The following is a 19,790-nucleotide window of genomic DNA, read 5'->3' as shown; positions in this document are numbered from 1 at the left end:
GATATACATATTTCAACTCATTTTCTCTTCTCAGGCAAAAGGTTATCAATAAAACACGAATATGAACGAATTTCAGTGTTTTTTTTTATTCTGAAGCACTGTAATCTGAATATAAAATATTATTTTTAATTTTCTTGGAAATATTAGTAAGTAAATTTATATCACTTTATAAGTAAATTGCACCTTTATAAATGAATATTTATTGTCACTTTTAAGCTACAAGTGTCTGCAAATCACACAAATCTCTAAGCTAATTTCTAAAAAATTAATAATTTAAAATAATTATAAGCACTGTATTCTTTCCCTCCAGAATATATATAACTTGAAAAAATGTGTGAGGAAAAAAATTACAACTCGTCAAAATGTTGCGTGAAATTTATTTGAAGCCACATTTAACTACAATTAAAAATTACTTACATAAGTTTTACACGTTGCAATCCGTATATAATTCGAAATTCGATCTTATCCCCCACCGTCGTTCGCGCGCGAAACAAGTTCGCGAAATTCCAGATAATCTACCGCGCGATTTCGCACACAAGCTTTTAAAGTTATTGTTATCTACAAAAAGGAGAGAGAAAGAGAGAGAGAGGAGGGATACATATGAAACGAGCGAGGAGGTCCGAACGTGTATCTTGTATTTACATATACATTAAGTCGCGGAATGTAATTGCAATCGCGTTTACACACACACATACACACACACACACACACACACGCACGCACAGACACGTATAGATCGAATATACAATTAAAACTTTAGCGCGACCGACGGCGATGGAGGCAATTTCCTGAATTCGCCGAGACTAATTCCGTTATTTCGAATTTCGTCGTAGCAGGGATAAGAGATGTCGACCTTAACGAGTTGCATCGCGTACGCGTACGATATAATAGTGGCGAATTTGGTGGAATTGCAGAGAGAGCGAACCGAGTCTGTGTGTACAACCCATAAATTCGCTAATAATTAATAAAAAGCGCGGGACGATTCGGTCGCTGCGAGAAAGATTTTCTTTTTCGCGCCGAACAAAAAAAAAACAAGAAAAAAAATAGAGAGAAATGAGAGAATTCATATTTTAAATTATACGCTACTTAGGCGAGACGAAATCACAAGCCATTATAGTGTTTCGTTTGCACGTTACAACGACGACATGGAGCGATTATCTTCGAAAGTGCTGTGTAAAAACTACGTAGCAAAAGGATATAAATATTCATGTATGCATCACGGTCGAGCGGTATTTCAAATGAATGTTACGAGTATAAAAATATTCGTATACATACAACACTAGATACTTATTATGTATATCTTGATTTCTCGAAGAAAATTTTCATATCAAGAATGCGCTTACACTTATAACTTATAATATATGCGTGTACTTGGTCCGTACTTTTCTCATTTTTAAGAGACACGTTTAGAATATATAATTTTCACAACTCCGCAATATATAATTTGTCTTTTTTTTTTTTACATTTTGCATTTTATGTTTAAAATGCATTTCTACGTTATGTCACTTCGCTTGGCCGCGATGCCGTCATACAAACAACCAATGATTATGATAACAAAAACGCGCACCAGAAATTCTATACATCTATACCACGTAAAAGCGAGAACGCGACGTTGAGGCGCTTTATTACATCAAATTTCTGTACAAAAATAATTCGTCAGATCAATCTGACAACGGAGAAATCCTCGGCCGCGTCCTTAGGATCCTTCAGGTTACAAGATTTTGCGAATGAGATGTTTCTGACGAGAATATCCTGAAAGTAGAAATCCGTAAAGTTCGAAGCCTGTCCGATCTGCTTCCATCGAGCCGCGCGAGATTTTCCGCCGGAACTTTTACAACGTCCTCTTTTTCAGCCGAGGAGGAAAATATCGGCGCGATTCCGGATTTCCCGTTCAATTTGTGAATCACCGACAGCCGGAATGCAATTTCGATCGCTGAAAGACAGAGAGAGCACACGATATATAAGCTCGATTCGTAGATTACTTGACAAAAGTGATGTTATACATTGCCCGAAAATATCCAGCAGATATATTTGAGTTGAGACTGAATCGACAAAGATAGGACAAAGCGTTAAAAAAAAATTGCTTTGGGAACATGCCAAGTTTACGGAACATTGAGATTTTCAACAAGAAAGAAATATTCACGCGCGAGCGAGGTGTCTTTCTCCACCTTCGAATAATTTTTTTCAATTAAAAACTTTCTTGTATTAGAAAAGATCAATTTTAAATCATCTTTAAATAATCAGTTTTATATCATTTTTGAATAATTATCTAATACACATGAGATTTTGATAAATTACTTATAACAAAATTATTCAATGCATTAAACTCGTTTTTCTAAAAAAAAAAAAAAATTGATTTTTAATTTAATCGTAATCTTTTATTATTGTGTGAGCTCTAGTAAACTTTTTAATGATCTATGCTATAATGATATATATAAAATAATGCGATATTCAACAAATTCAGAAAAGAACGTACGTGCGATTCCATTTACGACTCGACGCCATTGAATGTTTCCGTGTCATGATTTTTCGTCTTAGGCGAGAATAAACATCGATAGATCAGGCTCGCGATTATAGAACCTCCGAGCGGTCCTAGCCAATATATCCAGTGATCATCCCAGTAATTATTCCAGACCGCTGGTCCGAACGATCTAGCGGGGTTCAGACTGCCACCGCTGTAAGGAATAAAAGCGATAGCGAGCATGGCGATGGTGAGACCAAATTTTAACGGCACCGAGTCGCTGTTTTTCTCGTTTCGCGAATCCCAAATTGAGCAGGCGAAGAAGACGAATATTCCCGTGGCTAAAGCCTCAGTTGCGAGTCCATGAACGACTGTTAATTCCGCAACGTCTTTATTCATGTGCGTCGTACAAAAGGAATTGGTCATGTTTTTATTGCCATGGTGCAGAGCGTTCAAATATTCCCACGGCGTTATCATCTGAATATAATCAATATTAAAAAAAGAGTTAATCATACGATTAATGTTATATGATTAAATATCATATAGTTAATATTAATCATATGATTAATATTATGGCGAAATATCAAGTTGATCAATATTTTTTCGACAACTCGTGTAAGAGCGCGAAGAATAAATCAAAGCAATTTCACGATTATATTGTATTATGACGATTTATAAAGAGTTTAATTTTCCGAGAGATTAAACGTTGCAATTTTAGCGAGCACACATAGATAATCTTTAGGAGCGAGTCCACGTAATTTTGAAATTACTCTGAGATAACATAATTTTTTTATATATGTATATAACGCGTTATAAAATTCTTATACGCCCCCGCATGTCCGAAATATTGTTCGAGCAGCTTTCGCAATCTTAATATTACATATCTTGAATATATACGTATTCATTGACCTTTAACAAACCGAAACCTATCAGGCTACCCAAACATTGTGCAATGACGTAGATTCCGGCCATCAGGAGAGACTTATTGCCGAGAACCACCGCGGCCACTGTAATAGCCGGATTAAGATGAGCGCCGCTGATATGGCCGACACACTGAAAAAAAAGAGCAAACAAGCGACATTTAATCGACGATAAGATTCGATAACGTCGCGTCTCGGGCGCCCGACTTGATACTAGTTATATATTTTTCATATATATATTTTTTTCGCGAGATATTATATTATTAAAGACGTGAAAGAAAAAATCTAAATATAAAATATCAATGAAAAGGATGTAAAGAAAAAATAATATAAATGCTAATATAAAAATGTTTGTTTGATTAATTTCGTATTTGAAAACTTGAAAAAAGAGCCAGATTCTCTTAACATCCTTTCGAAGTATTCAGAAAAAAAATCACGAAACAAACGTAACATAGCGTGACAAGCAAAGTAATATTATTCTCAAGGATAATAATAGTCGCGTTAATAGTCAGATCTATGCATAAATGATTCATACTTGTACTGCGATCATGACGGCGATACCGAAAGCGAAGGGGGTAAGTGCTGCGAGTATCGGAGATCTCAAACCGTCCACGCATGCTGAGCATCCCAGAAAAACTAGAATTGCCGTTCCGATTAATTCTCCCAGAACGGCCAGCAACTTGTCCCACGTGCTGTCTTCCTCCATCTTCTTCAACCCTGAGATATAAATGAACATCTCGTCCTTAACGCGTCATTCAATTTATGCACAGTGTAAACGTGTTGCTGCATTCAACCATTGTCGTGATAAATCTTTCTGGACGTTTATGTTATAGATTTTTAACTTCCTTTAAAACGAATGCGGGGAAGAGCAAATCTAGGAGCAATTTGTATGCCGAATCTTTATCTATTTAACATTTATGCCGTTCACACACATAAATATAATTAAAAACTCTTTATGAATTAAATTAGAATAATTTATAATATATGATTATACGAAATTAAAAATTTGACAATTAAGCGTTACAGTAGCAAAACCAAAGCGCGACTACGCGAATAATTTATGAGAAAGATAAAAAGCTTTCTGTTATTATTTTGTAGAGAAGATCGTTCGAGAGTGTGTTGTCCTCGTTCTTTTGTAAAAAGAAAAAAAATTTTTTTTAAGTATGAAAATTCGCGTTCTTATTACTAATTCAGTCTCATCGTACGCCAGTGCACTTAATTAAAAGGCGACTATCGTGCATAAACGAACAGTTCCGACAGACACGTATAAACGTTTTTAGTTCTGCGCATTAAACGAACCGAAGCCAGCCAGATTGAATGTATAATCGAGAAATATCAAGAGACAAAGCGCGCTGAATGTAGTCGTGTAAGAAGGGATGCTTCATTTCTACAAATGGGGATAATGTGTATGTAACGACGATGTACATACATACACACGCACACAAGCACACGCGTATTCAAATCGTCGTCCGCGACTTATGCACAGAGATCTCCTGAATCGTTAGCATAAGAGTAAGAAAAAAGATAACCAGAGATGATTCAAGAAAATTTTACATCTTTTCAAGCGTTTTTTCACAGAAAGCATATTAAAGCCGCAAAGTGGCGAGATTATGCCATTTTATTAATTTCGTATTTGAAAACTTGAAAAAAGAGCCAGATCCTCTTAACATCCTTCCGAAGTATTCAGAAAAAAATCACTTTTCTCGACATTTTTTATTTTATTTCGCAATTACGACGTTTTTATATCAAGATTTCGTTTATCGAGATGTATGTTGAGATGATTGTTCTTCGATGAATTTCAAAAGTATATAATAGTGTGCTCGGTGTGCAAAAGTGTTTTTGGATCGACAGGTAAAGGACAAACTTGGATTGTTACTTTACCGTAAACTTTCGAGTGGAAACTTTGTTCGCTCTACGTCGAACACGATTACCATTGGTATAAACCTAAGGTAGGGGGAGAGGGCTACGTTGAATTTACATGAAAGCATTCGGTAAAGTTGTGCACATCGGAGGTCGAGCGTTGTTAAGGATACTGGACTTCGATAAGTATCCTCCACTCTCGAATATCGAGGCACTTCTCGTTCTTTCTCTTTGACAGGACGGCATAGTTTTCTCCCGTGTATGAAATTTTCTTGATGTAATTCTTGCGAAAACTCGCACTATCAAATTTTCACGAGGATGCAAATTTGAAATTTTTGCCCGCGGCCGAAAGTTGAACCGAATTACACAGTTTACGACAACTAAATTAAACTGTGCCCTTTGAACTTAACCATCGCAACGTCCATTATTTTCGCATTATTTTACTACGCAACTTTCATTCATTTCATTTCACGTAATTTAATCCCATTTTGAAATACAAGAATTAAGTTATATCCATAGTAGTAAATGAATTTAATTCTTTCTATCTTTTCTGTCTCTCTCTTTCGCTCTTTATTTTTCTGCGCGCGATATTGCAATATGAAATATATCACTATAGTTATCACATATTGAGTAATACAATCTCGAGTCAATATTTAGTATTTCTTAGGCGAGAAAGACAGCCGAGTAATCAGTACAGCCAAAGATCACGGCTCTGACATTTCTTCTCGTACTATGTAGCATTGATATAATTTTGCAATTATTTATCGGTATTATTAGTTATCAGTATTATTAGCATATGTAAGAATTGTCGAAAACATTAAATGAATATTAAATAAATTGAACTTTACCATTGCGCAAATTTCACTGATCGCGGTTAATAATTCGTTTATTTTATGATACGTAATAATAATTGATTAATTTATTATATATCTCATTTATGCGAAAATTATTTTACTTATTTCCTTTTCTCTGATATCTGTTCGTTTCGTACATTTTTCTATTGTTATTTTACTATCGATATGAAAAAAATGATAAACCGTTTAAATTTAAATAACTGTACTTTATTTCTTCCGCTTCGTTTTATGATTAATTTGAGAGAGATGAGAAATTTTTTTTTCAAGTTTTACTCTCCGTTCTATGAATAATATAAAATTGTTCTCTATTCGGTCCATTTAGGCGCGAAGAAAATCAATATTAATTCTTCATCTGGCACACATATGTATATTAATTTCATTGAAATATACCCTTGTATTTTCATTGCTGAACAGATTAACTGTAATTAATTTATATAGAGCTGCAAACGTAATCTCATTATCTGGCTATATCTTTAAAATTGAAAATACTTAAAATTGACACGAAACGAAAAACAAACTATTACTATAAATAAAAATATTTATATACACCCCATTTCCCATACATAATTATTTCGGTATAATATAATAATATTCCAAAAATTGCTTTTTTTACAGACCCTAAAACAAAACGATAGCGCAATAAATATATATTGATATACAAATTGTTATCTCTTTCTGAGAAAAAAAAATAAAATAAAATGTGTATTAATTGTGTAGGTTCTTTGCGTTACATTTGCATTTCTGGAATCATTGAAATACGCACGCGCTCTCCATTCATATACGCTATTCATAACTTTATTTACGAATGTCAATATCCTTTGGCTTTAATCGCGCCTATGCATATACATATATCTGCTTGAGCTATGTATAGAGATGCCAAAGCACGTTTACTCTAGAATTACAGCTGAGTCGTCGTGATTATAACCGTGTGTCGCACGGATATAATTAGAGCACGTGTCGCGTACGGTTTCCATTAGCGCGCAGGCTTAGTGTGACATGAAGCGAGACTGATAGTGATCAGTCATCGATCAGTCATCGAATCACATTCGCGGATTAGTCGGATTTCGATACGGGATGATGGGAACGCAAACCATGCTCGATGTACTCGAAGCCATTCAAAGTCAGCCGTGTCTATTCTCTCAAAACACGGACATTCTCCATTCTCAGACGTCATATTGATTGCGAAAGTGTGCGCAGTGAATAAACTTGACGTATTTCGTAATCACAAAGCAATCAAGAGCAAATCAGATATAAGTTGCTATACAATTCTTTCTATTTTGAAAATAAAAGCACTTTTACGAAGGTAATTATTGCGAAATCCAATTATCTAATTCTAGCGATTAGAGAGAAACTGAGAAAATTGTACACGCCACATATCAAATAATAATGAAATAATTGTATCTGAAAATTTATACGAGGAAATTTTTATAACACAAAGAGATTCTATGGTTTATTATTATTTTTTTTAATAGCTGATATATACTATTCAGAATATTTGTACGAAAACATTTCATTTCTACTCATTATCTTTGTTCAATCATTTATCCAAGATTTTGAAAGAAGTAATCCAGCGATTTCACAAAAGCCGGCCGGCAATTAATCGACATGAAATTAGAACGCTCGTATAGCTTTACGAACTCTCTTAACATTTCGCTAATTTATCGCCGGTTAATGATCCGTTGGTCGTAAACACGACAAACTACTGGCGGAATAAAGTGTAGAAAGCCATCGCGCGCGTGTTGTACATTAGGGCCGAGTAGAAACTTGTGGGAAAAACGCATTCGAGATTACAGGTCGAAACACAGCACGCATCTCTAAAGCGGGAGATTCAAGGAAATATATATATATATCTCGCATCTTCACCGTCAAGACGTGCACTTTCCAAGTAACTTGGACGCGATATCTCTAATCGTTAATTAAAGAATCAAACCGCGGAGAACGGAGAACTGCTTGTAATTAGCAAGAAAGTACGCCGGAGCGTAATAACGGACCGAGAAAGTAATCGACGATTATAATTTGCCGAGTGAAATGTCCCGTATTTTTATATATGATACTTTGTATGTATATGATGACTTATATTTTTTTTGTTTAATTTTTGTTCTTACTTTTTTCGTACTAATGTAATCTACGGAAAGAGAAAGGGAAGAGAAGATGTCGAAAGCGCGATGCACTTTGTCGATGCACTTTCATCGATGCACCATCTACAGTATCTCGCAAACAAATACATGAATTAATACTCATCGTTTTTAACATCTTTCTTGGGAAAATATTTTATATATACCGACTACAGCACGCATAGTTATACCAGCTATCGATAGCGTGAATAAAAATCAGCAGGAACCTATCGTATCGTGACTCGTGACTGGATTGATAAAGTAGCAATATGTATTTCGCGTGTTTATATCGAAATATTCCCCGCGCGTATTCGTGTTATTTTTTTATCAATCACTCCCGTAATATATTACCAAAGGTTCGCATTACATATCGAAATTAAAGCATATATATATTTAATTAATTTGATAGCGATGATAATATTATAATTTGTTGTAATTTAATAACAGGCTATTATCGTTAGATAATACACAGATAAACCATAATTATTACGATGGAATTTATTTTTTTTTTATTAAATTATAATTTAATTTATTACTGCGGCTTTGTAAAAAAAGAAACGCGTTACAGAGATGCATGTCGCGCGTGAATTTAAGTGTGTAAATTTCTGTAATGAGCGAATCGCTCAACTTTTTGCAATTCGCAGTTAATTTCTCGCTCGGTGCACTTCATAACTGGATATAGCGTACGCGAAGAAGGCGATTTACTTCGGCAATCTAATACAAGAAAAAGATAATATGCCGCGAATTTCAACGATCCCTAATAGCGACGACGTGCGCGGTGAAATTTCCATAAATCAGCTGTAAATCGAAAGGGTAGAAAGCCAGGTTTTTGTCGGAACGCACGTTGCAACGTGCGATGACGAGCGGTAAAGTATGCCTCGCGCTAATTTCCAACGCCTGTTTTTCTTCAATGACTGTTATATGAGAATTTATTTCGAAAGAAAAAACACCTACGACAAGCTCTCGTGATTGCTTGTGTGACTTAAAAAACGACTTTATATCTCTAGTAATATATATGTCACCGCGTATGTACGTACATACACAACGGATCGGAGGAATGTTTGATCAACTAATCGTGATCGATATTAACGAGGCGATAAGATAACGCAGACGGATCATTTAATTACTTTTGTCTCACGCACCTGCATAGACATCCGTTTAGAAATACGTTAAATTAAACAGTTCTGTTTGAGACAGACGTGCAATCGTTTGTTTAATAATTCCTCTTGTAATTATCACGTGTCAAATGATATCTCAATATCATCTGACACGTGTCAAATACGATTCTTAATATAATTTTTACATTTGTGAGAAAATAATCATTTTTTTTTTTTCATTTCACGATAAATCTTAGTATAAAAATATATATCGCATCGATTATATTCTGATGACTAATTCCGCGTGCCATGTTAATTAACCAATGTTAATAAACCCTCTGAACTTTAGTCCAAGTTACGTGCGACTTACCGTAATTACAATTCGTAATTCGCACTCATATTATACCGATCAATATGAGTAAGCCGTCTCACTAATTACTATAATTGCTTTTGCAATTCTTCCGCTAACGGTGAACCTGTTGAACTCTTCGTCGAGAATCGATCGGGAGAATCAGATTTCAAATTGACCGACGTGAAAATAATGTGTCTATTCCACGTGACGTGGACACGTCTCTCTCACGCATGTTCGTTATTATTGCGTGTGAAAGTACACGGACGAGAATCTCCCCTGACCGAGTAACATTTGCTAATCACCTGCCGGCCAGTCTCTACGAGAGCGTCCGAACATCCATTATATAATATACGGAATACACATCTTCGATTTGTGTAACACGCTTTTTTCGTCGCTCTTTTTTTCGTTTAAACGATGACGTTCACGCGGGAATAATGCCAGTGAAATACGATGAGATGAATGATATCTTAGTCGCGTGAAATATACGACCTGGCCGCGTGTGATTTGCAACAATCTGTCGTTACACTCTGATACGATCTACCCGCGAATCCACGTATGATTCGAGCGAGTAATTTCCACGAGCACGCAAGCATTTTTTTAAATGTGAGCGCATTATTTCTCGAGACAATCTAAATCACGGCCAATCTCTTGCAAAATAAAATTATATGAATCTTATATATTGTTTTCTGGATAATTGTCTCGGGAAAATTACACAAGCTTCTTAAAAATTAAATTTACATCATATTTGTGTGTTTAAAAAATTATATTTTTTTAACTAATCGAAATATAAAATTTAAGAAAAATAAATATTTTTTTTACGAAGTAAGCTGAAAGAGGAAACACAACACTTCCGAGATATTATGCATGAGCTTTGATTCACTTCGAGAATTCGTCAACATTATTATTCACTTGTTCCGGAAGGCAAAGATAAATTTACCTGTACGTCGTCTCGAGTTCAAGTGTTTAATTTAGCGTTTCGTTTCAGCCAGTATTTTAGCAATATACCGCCGAAACACAACGCTTGTAAAGTAAAGTTGATGGGAAGTTACGAGAAACCTGCACAACGCGAAAACGCGCGTATAAATATTTATCTTTTTTCGAAATAAAAATAGAAATCTCGGGCATAGAAAATAGTATACAAGCCGTTTGAACGCATACAATTCGCATTTTCACGTCTTTCAAGCGGGAGATACAACAGATCCTCGTGAATTATAGAAAATGAGTAAGTAATAGCATCGCGGAGAGAAATTCGCGCAATCTTTGATCAACTGTCGTGAATACATATATCTAGATGCATGAAAGCGCGACGATGCGCAAAAACGAACGCGTTTTTCTCGGGTTTTTTTGCTTGTTACTCTGTTACAAGAAAAATTAAATGGGCGGGTGCGCTTCTAATCCTCTGATCGCGCAAGTGCGCTTAATACAAAAAGCATTTTCCCATGCGAGAATAAGTATGCTTGATATTTTTCGCTCCGCTATATTGTAATATTGCTGTTTTGAAAAATGCGTAAAAATCGTTGAATTCGATTATTCGCAATAAACTTTCGTATACGCTGTCAATTACTCGCTTTTGCGCTTTTTGCGAGAAAACGATTGGCAATGATCGATTATTACATGCATAATTACACGCGCTCTGATATAACGTATTACTGATTACTCTCTGCTACACCGTAACGATTTGCATAGTCCATTAGATTGACGACGGAACGATGTTGCAAGTAATTCCATCCATTCCATCCACGCGTTGCATAAAAACAATTTCTCAATAAGCTCCGGAAATGCAAAACTATCGAAATATGTGTAATGCATGCGAGATGGATTTTCAACACGTTCTCGAATACTCATAGAATGCAAATCAACATTATTTGAATCAAAATCGTTAATATTACCCTGCAAATACGTCAAATTAATTTTTATGAATTTTTAGAGATATATTTATTTAATTGTCAAAATCAAAATTCATCAAAATTAAAAATTTATAATTTTTTTATTTCAAATTAAAAAATATTTATGCATTCATATTGTGCCTAAATATTTTCATATACATGGATATCTACATATGTAACTGATTCTTTATTATTCGCAATATAACTAAATTATCTTCAGATATACTTTCAGGAAATTTTTTGTTGTTGTCTAGTCTATATGAAAATATAAATAACATCACGATTGCGGTTGAGCATTGCATCTTGCAATTGCGATAAGTATTACTTAGCGTGATGCAGTAATACTTATGCAGGTTATATCATCATACGTGGAATACGTTATGTCGGCGATATGTTATAGTGAGGCATATGAGAAAGATATGCATCAGAAATGTTGTAAACTTGCGGAGAAATAAAGTTTATAATGCAGACTTATCTTCATCTATTTATCTATATTATTAGAAATATAGGATGCACTGCACATACGCGTAGTCAATAATAATTTATAAATATCAGACGACGAAACTTTTAACAGTAGCTAAAATAATTACGATCACAAAATTAAAAACAGAATAAAATTAAAAGACTGTCGCTTTATTTTTCTTTGTTCATTTTCTGAAGATTACAAAATATATATACATATAATATATAAAATAATTAATTTTTATATATATTATAATTAATTATATATATGTATATAAAGAGAGAGGGGGAGAGGAGAGAGAGAAAACACGGACTTATTGATTGAAATGTGAATCTTATCTCGATAGTTATTACATCGCTGTAAAAATAGCTCGCAAAAAATAGACTCTGCAATGGTCATAGGGAAAAAAAGTTGTACACAGTAGTCTCTTTCTGTGTATCCGGAAATACACGGCAGAGAGTACAACGTCGTATACTCGCTGTGTTGCAAGTGTGACAGTGGGTCAAGTTCGCGATGTGAATGGCCGGAGCACGGTGACTGTCGAGCCAGACTTGAATGTACCTACTTGCGAGATGTGCTCATACATCTTTCTTCCGTCATCCGTCAATCGAGTAGCAAAAAGATTAACGGCATTTTTTTACGTTTTACATTATTCGCCATCGCGAGCTACCCGAATTTCCGCCCTGAATTTTCATCCTCGAGATTTTGTCACGTCACGAGAGAACCAGCAGCAGCAGTTCAGCCGTGCCCCAGGATATACGAAACATCGCGAAAATACTTCCTCTGACGTGCTCTGAAGTTTCAAACACGATCAAAATGCGTGTAAAATACGGTTCGTATCGTACAACGTTATGTTTATGAATTATGAGAGAATTTCTCTGAAGTTTCTCTCGCTAGCGCTTGTTAAATGCTACAGAAATATTTCAATTAATACAAAGTTATAATATATATTGATTAATTACCTATTAATATTTTAATTACGATATTGATTAAATGTTTAGCTTATAAATCTTTTTCGTTTACAATTTTAATTTTGTTTATTAATTAATTTTATTAATAATTAGTTACCTCAACGGTAATTAACTACTAATGACACATAATAATATCAATTATGTGATGCGACATATATATTTCTATTATATTTTAGCAATAATTTATTATTCTCCCTCGAGTTGCTAATTCGCGTAGCTATTTTGGAAACTCATTTCAAAAACATTTATCGCGCGAAGAAATAGACGGACAAATAATAATAAGATCGCGTTGTATGTACCGGGACACACAAAAGGCCATTGTCTCGCCATTGATTGCATTCCCACCGTTGGCATTTTAGTGTCTACCTGCTATATCGTCGCGCATATCGTAGTGGAAGCGGAGCACCATCGTGAGAACGAATACGAAGGAAGTATCGGTAAATTACAACGCGATTGTCGCGATAAATCGTTACGAGGAGAAGAGTGAAATTCCGGATTTTCTAAAACTCTCGAGGAAATCACGATGTACTAAATTTTCTCAGAGCGCCGCTTGTTCGATTCACAAGCGGATTCCCCAATCTGGCAATAATATTGTCGGAATCCGGAGCAGCTTTGCTGCACGATAGCATCAACTATACGAATTCCCTAGATTTTCAATGAACGTGAATTAAAAGGCGCGATAGGTCGTATGCAGCGAAGAGATTACGAGATAATCGGGGAAAAAAGAAAACCATTTCTCCGCGTCTGGGATAAAGTCGGAAACGCTTATTATTATAATTTATGGCCGCGTATAAATCATATTTCGTTGTTCGTATTGTTATACGAAATTTTGCCCCCAAAAAATCTCGATTTCGTAAAAAATATTTTGCATGCATTAGCATAATTCGATCTGTCACCGGCCGACCGACTGAACTTATTTAAACGTCCGACGACGAAACGTCAAGAAATGTTCACCGCTGACATTGATGTATATTTGCACTATAAATATCTTGCATAGTAACTTACATCAGAAATCTGCGTCGCATCGTATAGATCTTAGATAAAAATGACGTCATATTCGCGGAAATTGTAATGTATAACGTGACGACACGAAAGAAATACTACAACAATAGAGGTTTTTCGCTCAGGTGCATTTGTTTGGCGATATCGCCGACATTATAATGCAAGCGATTCTTAAACGTTGGAGAGTTTCAAAATTTCCTTTCATCATACAGATCGAGTAGGTATATAAGTATACTCACATCATTGTACAATCCACCGCTCAAACTACTTTCTATGCCGAGCAAAAAGCAAAGAACTGTTCTGTCTTCTCTCTTAATTTGCCCCATTATGTATTTTTAGACTAGTGTAAGAAATAATGCGAACATTCTTGGAAAGTATTATTTAAATTACATTTTTTCTCTCTCTTTCTCTCTCGAAAATTTGTTTTCATATTTTCTTTATTTTAAATGCGCATCTTGATTTAAAGGAAGAAATTATTTATGGTGTTTCAACCATTTCTTGAGGTTTTTTATTCTCACAATCAGTTTGTGAACGCAAATTGATATTTGTTTTAATAAAGCATCAACGTGATATACCTACACCACACATGAACAAGTTTCTAATCATTTATCGCAATATTCTAGGAAGAGATAGGGATTATGAGATGGTACGTGATCAGCATCCTAATCTGTTTCGCGCAAACTCTCGGCGGGGTATATTAAATTCAAATTAATTCCCCGAAGACTATCGCGTATATTTTCGCGATTATAAATCAGGCTTGCATTGCGATCGCGGGTGAAAGTGCACGCGAATAACTTAGTATTCTGCGTGCGATATCCGTTTCCCGAGATTTTCCCAGGAAGATAGAAGCCATTTGGGAATAATCAATTCCTCTCACCCTTTATTTTCTTTTTTTTTTTTTCGTCGTTTATCTCGTAAGAGTTTCGCGGGACGCATTGTTGAGAAACGCGTGCGAGGTCCAACGGAAATGATGCCTCGAGTTAATTAACACCTAACGTTGTAGATACGCTGCGAAGCGTGTACAACAAACTGGAAGAGCTGAAGAAGAGAAGATCGAATCTTGCCTGAAATTAAGATCTCAAAACACCAGTTATTTTCCGCGCTCGTAAAACGAAAGAGAAAAGTAATAGAAGCGAGAGAAGAGAAGGAGCTTGGCTAAGCATACGCGAGTCGTCCCGCTTTATAATTACCATCTAATTTCATTAGCGAGAGACTCTCCTCGCGTACGTGCCTCGTAAAAACGTCCGAGCAACCGTGTTTCCTGATGCGATCGCATTATGCACTTTCTTTTTCCTAGAGAAACGACCGAAATACGCTCGTCAAAAGAAGCACAATCCGCTTTCTAGATCAAAACGGCGAGACGATCGAGAACTCTTCGTCGCGTCACACGATGGCTTAAACTACTGAAACTCTTAGGTTTCCTTTATAACGAAAGCTAATTTGATTATTTAGAAATAAAATAAGAGATCTACAAAATATGCGAATGGATTCGATTGCTGATGATTTGACACACCGAAAAAAATGTATTCTCATTTTAAGTATACCTATACCACTTATCTTTATAGTATCTTCCACTAAAATAGGCGCTAAAAGGATCCTCTTAATTTAAGAGGAAAATTCTCTAAAGAGATATTCTTATTAAATATTCTTATTAGATATTCTTAACATGCAAGAATATATACATAATGTAATGTTTTTTTTTTATCAATGTATGATTGAAATTATTAATCGTGATAACAAAAAATATCTTACAAATGGATATTTGTTATTTATTACATGTATATTTAAATGTTACACATATAATTGAATATTTTTTAAGTATTTGACATAGTTAAATACACATTTTTGCTTATTATATTATTATTTTTAATATTAATTGTAAACTTATAAATTTATTTATAAATTTAAATAATTTAAATAATTTTATTTTATTATATTTATTTATTGCGGCGCTAAAGTTGCAAAAAAAATTAAGAATATATTCTCAATTAAAAATAAAGATGGGAATATTCTTATTCATTAAGAATATCTATTAAGAGTACTTATTAAGTATGAATTTCAAGAAAACATTTTTTTCGGTGCAGGAAACAGTCTTAAGCATTAAAGCGTGATTATATCGGGAATGAAATCGATTTGTAAAGTCACGTGCTCGAAACGTGAATCGTTGCCGGAACATTTTTTTCTCGATGCGAGAGAGAACGTCGCGCGCATAATAAACGCTCTCGATGCGACTTCCGGTGACGTTACCCTTAAGCGCGCGAGAACTTACCTAATTTTCCTAATTTTCTCGTATCAAGGATCGCGGACGACTGATACAGCGAGATGTGCGAGATGGGAATGTGCAAGCGCGCGAAAGAGAGAAATTTTCCCCTATAGGAGTCTCTCGCAAATCCGATTTCCGACCCAATTTTCAGGGCGGGAATACTCGTAGAGTGTCGCTTAGCATGCGCTCGCGGTAATGCAACCTGCGCTTTCTTTTTTCTTTCACCGAGAAAACCGACGTTGGATGCGACGCGATGGCGAGGAATGTATATATATATATATATTCCGGCGAATAGGAGGTCGCGATTCGCGATATAGCAGACAATTCCGTGAGTTTAAGGTCAATCGCGAAAGCGGGAACGAACGACCGTTCGCGAGGCCTTTCCATTCTGTTACACGATTGATTCCTTCCTGTGAAACTTTACCGCGAAACGACTTTTCTCTGTACATTTCCTTTTTCCCCGAATAGAATTTCGGAAGCCGCGAAACTTTCATCTGGCGAAAATCCCAAATTATACATATACAATATATACATATATACATGAATAAGAAAGCAAACATTTATAAAAGTTCGATATTTTTCCAATATTCAAAGCAAGTGCTATTGAAACTGTCGTTTCGACAGTCCCAGATTTTCACCAAAAAATAAAATAAAGAGTGCACGGCATTTTTTATAATTTTAAGATTTTAATAAAATTTAATTTAACGCTTAATTAATATTTAACATCGAGAAGTGAACACAAGATTATCATTAAAGAAGAAAGTTGAGATAGGATTTATTGCACGCTGTATAATTCTTTTCAATATTTGCTCCCATTATAAATGTTTCATTGTAAATATTCTCTCTTGCTCTCCATTTTTTTACATTACATTAGCTGAGAGACTAATTAATGAATGATTAGAATTATTAGAATGATTAGATTGATTAGATTGATTAGAATGGTTGGAATGATTAGAATGAATTAGAAATATTTTACAATTCTATACTCGATCTAACAATGTTTAATTTTTTTTTACTTAAACATGGAGCAGGAATTATTCGCGAAAGAGCGATTAATCGCTGCAAAATCAGACGATCTCGAATTAAAAGTTCGAGGTCTAGATTGATATGTATACGTTCGTGCGAAAATAGCTGCAAAGTAAGTTCCATATTCTAATGGGGCGGTAACCTCTATGAATTATAATGAAATTCGTTCCAAATGGTTTTACGGATACGAAAATTTGTCACTAGCAAACTAGAGGCGTCATTATTCACTCGGCTGCGTTTGATATTCCGCAATGCATTGTGCTACTTTTTTATTTAACATAAATTTCTGCGAACCGTATCGATATAAAATCGAGATAAAATCGGATTACCTAATTTCGATTAAACTCTATACAAGAGTGAATTATAATTTAATGCGAAATTTGTCTTAAAAAAATTCGAAAGTCAATTCTTTCCTTAAAGAAAGAAAAATGTGCGCGGCGCAGTGTAGAAGTTTGAAACATTGAAAACAAATTGCCAATTTTTATGTGTGTATCACAAAAATCTTCCCACAATATAAACAACACAATTAACTTTTATTAAATATACTTGTCAAATTATTTTTAATTCGCATTAACTTTCGAGAAATATGAGTCTCTATTAAAATCTGTACATTTTTTAAACAATTTGATTGTAATTGCACTTAATTTATACTCACAGGGTGCCTTTAACTTTTCCTTAGCCGATTGAAAGCTGCCACTAGATCTTAGCGTGATACCGATGCTCTTGGACTTTCCGACAGAATTTTCTGATGGAGATATTATGGTCGATATACCATTTTGCTCCATGTTTCGATGCAATTATACGATCACTGAAAATATAGAATACAGAAAAATTGATTTTACTACTATATTTTTGAATTATAGCAAAATAAATTGTAGGAATCGTCTCTTGGCTCTTTTCTTGGTATTCTTCTCTTGAAGAAATTGCAGCGGGAAAATAGCAGATGCAAATAAGTTTGCAATATATTTAGTTTTCCTCGTTATCTTATCAATGTACTTTGAAGACGTGCGTGTGTTATTTGTGCTGCAGTAAAATTGTAATAAATTTCGAAAAGTCTGACAAATTTTAGATCTTGTTAAATTTTCGTAAAATCCTCTGAATGTTAATAACATTTTTTTATGAAACTTTCTCATCAAAGATTCTGTTGTCAAATCGTAAAATAAAAAGACCAATTCTCGAAATAGTTCTTATCGACTGACTTGAAATACTTGCGGCGCAAACAAAGATCGATGACAATGTAAATATCAGCTATCTCATTGAACCTGATACAGAGTTGGCCGAAATTCGTCAGATCAATAGAGAACAATAGAGCTATATCAACATGCAAATAGGAGGCACAAGTGTAAGAAGCTAAATTCCCCGAGCTGTCAAACGAACTTTGACGTTTCGCGTGTAAACGATTGAATCGCGCGTTTCACGACTACCGGGCAATCGCACTCCGTTAATTAAATCCGTGATTTAGTATACGCGTTATCGATCGATCGCGGCTTGTCGCGACTCTGCGTTGAATATTTCCGATATTTTAGTTCGCGCAACTACTGGCATCAATAAATGTGTGAAACAAAGATCGCGATTTTTTAATGACATGAATGTTAAAAAAAATCCAGTAGTTATTATCTAATCTCGTTTAATTTCCTGCTTAATGTGTCTTTCGATGTCTTTACTGTTTGATAACGGCTCTCTCTCTTTCTTTCTCTCTCCTTCTGTTGTGCATACTTTCGATATTTTAATTTATACAATTTATGGAACTTGTCAAATGGATGTATTTTCGCAGCGTCACGTTGCATTTGTATAATTATGCGCACGGTATAATGTTAGTTTAAAATGTTAATTTAAAATATCGGAAATTTTAAGGAAACACACACACACAAATAGAACAAAATATCAATAGATAAGATTAGCTAGTTTTACTAATACTAGTATTATAGCTAGTATTAACTAGTTTCGCTTAATCCATTTTCAAAGATATCTCGATCTCTCGATAACAAATTAATTATATCACAAATTACGCTCATCGATAATCATTATATTATATTATTTGCATTATACGTACAGTTTAGGAGCGTATTAGAAAGCTCTAGTTCAATTTATTTAGCTTGACAGATTTTAACACGATTAATGTGCTATAAATAATATTTTAAAATAAATTTCTTTTGTTAATACAGTATGTTATTCTTATCAATCGCACAGAAATTGGAGAAAATTTTTGCTTCGCAACATTCGATCTTAGAAATGCGATTAGGGGGAAAGAAAATCACTGGTTTCCGATTTTTCGCGCCACGAAGAAAGCTTACCCCGAAGAGGACGCGCGTTGACAGCGTTGCACAAACTTTACACGAAACTCGCTCGAAGGTATCCGGCCGAAGAATCGTCAATCAAAAAATATTTGCGCGAACGATCGACACATGGACGGAGGACGAACGTGCCCGCGGCTATTGTTTTGTTTATCCGCGACTTGTCTTTTATTGCTGCGTGGTTTCGAGGAGACTGAATCGTTTCGCGACTCGCGCTCACCTCTATA

General features: G+C 34.9%; 1 protein-coding gene across 4 annotated transcripts; it reads right to left on the bottom strand.

Annotated features, from left to right (window-relative positions):
* Nucleotides 1-360: 360 nt before the first annotated feature.
* On the bottom strand, nt 361-19,769 carry LOC145946359 (aquaporin). 4 transcript variants are annotated; one of them, XM_083055984.1, is made up of 6 exons: nt 19,564-19,769; nt 17,925-18,077; nt 3,917-4,098; nt 3,371-3,514; nt 2,477-2,938; nt 361-1,933 (listed from the first exon to the last, which is right to left on the bottom strand). In XM_083055984.1, the coding sequence occupies exons 2-5, from the start codon at nt 18,052-18,054 to the stop codon at nt 2,489-2,491; spliced, it is 906 nt and encodes a 301-aa protein (XP_082912110.1). In that variant the 5' UTR covers nt 18,055-18,077; nt 19,564-19,769; the 3' UTR covers nt 361-1,933; nt 2,477-2,488. The 4 variants fall into 4 exon arrangements, with proteins under 4 accessions (XP_082912110.1, XP_082912112.1, XP_082912111.1 ...); XM_083055986.1 differs by having other exon boundaries at nt 361-1,752; XM_083055985.1 differs by lacking the exon at nt 19,564-19,769 and adding an exon at nt 18,469-18,780.
* Between the last annotated feature and the right edge of the window lie 21 nt (nt 19,770-19,790).

Source organism: Prenolepis imparis, unplaced genomic scaffold (genome assembly GCF_030444845.1).
Source record: "Prenolepis imparis isolate NDT839.2.m4 unplaced genomic scaffold, iyPreImpa1.0 SCAF_15, whole genome shotgun sequence".
In the NCBI taxonomy this organism is placed as follows: domain Eukaryota; kingdom Metazoa; phylum Arthropoda; class Insecta; order Hymenoptera; family Formicidae; genus Prenolepis; species Prenolepis imparis.
This window is presented reverse-complemented; position numbering and strand designations above follow the sequence as displayed.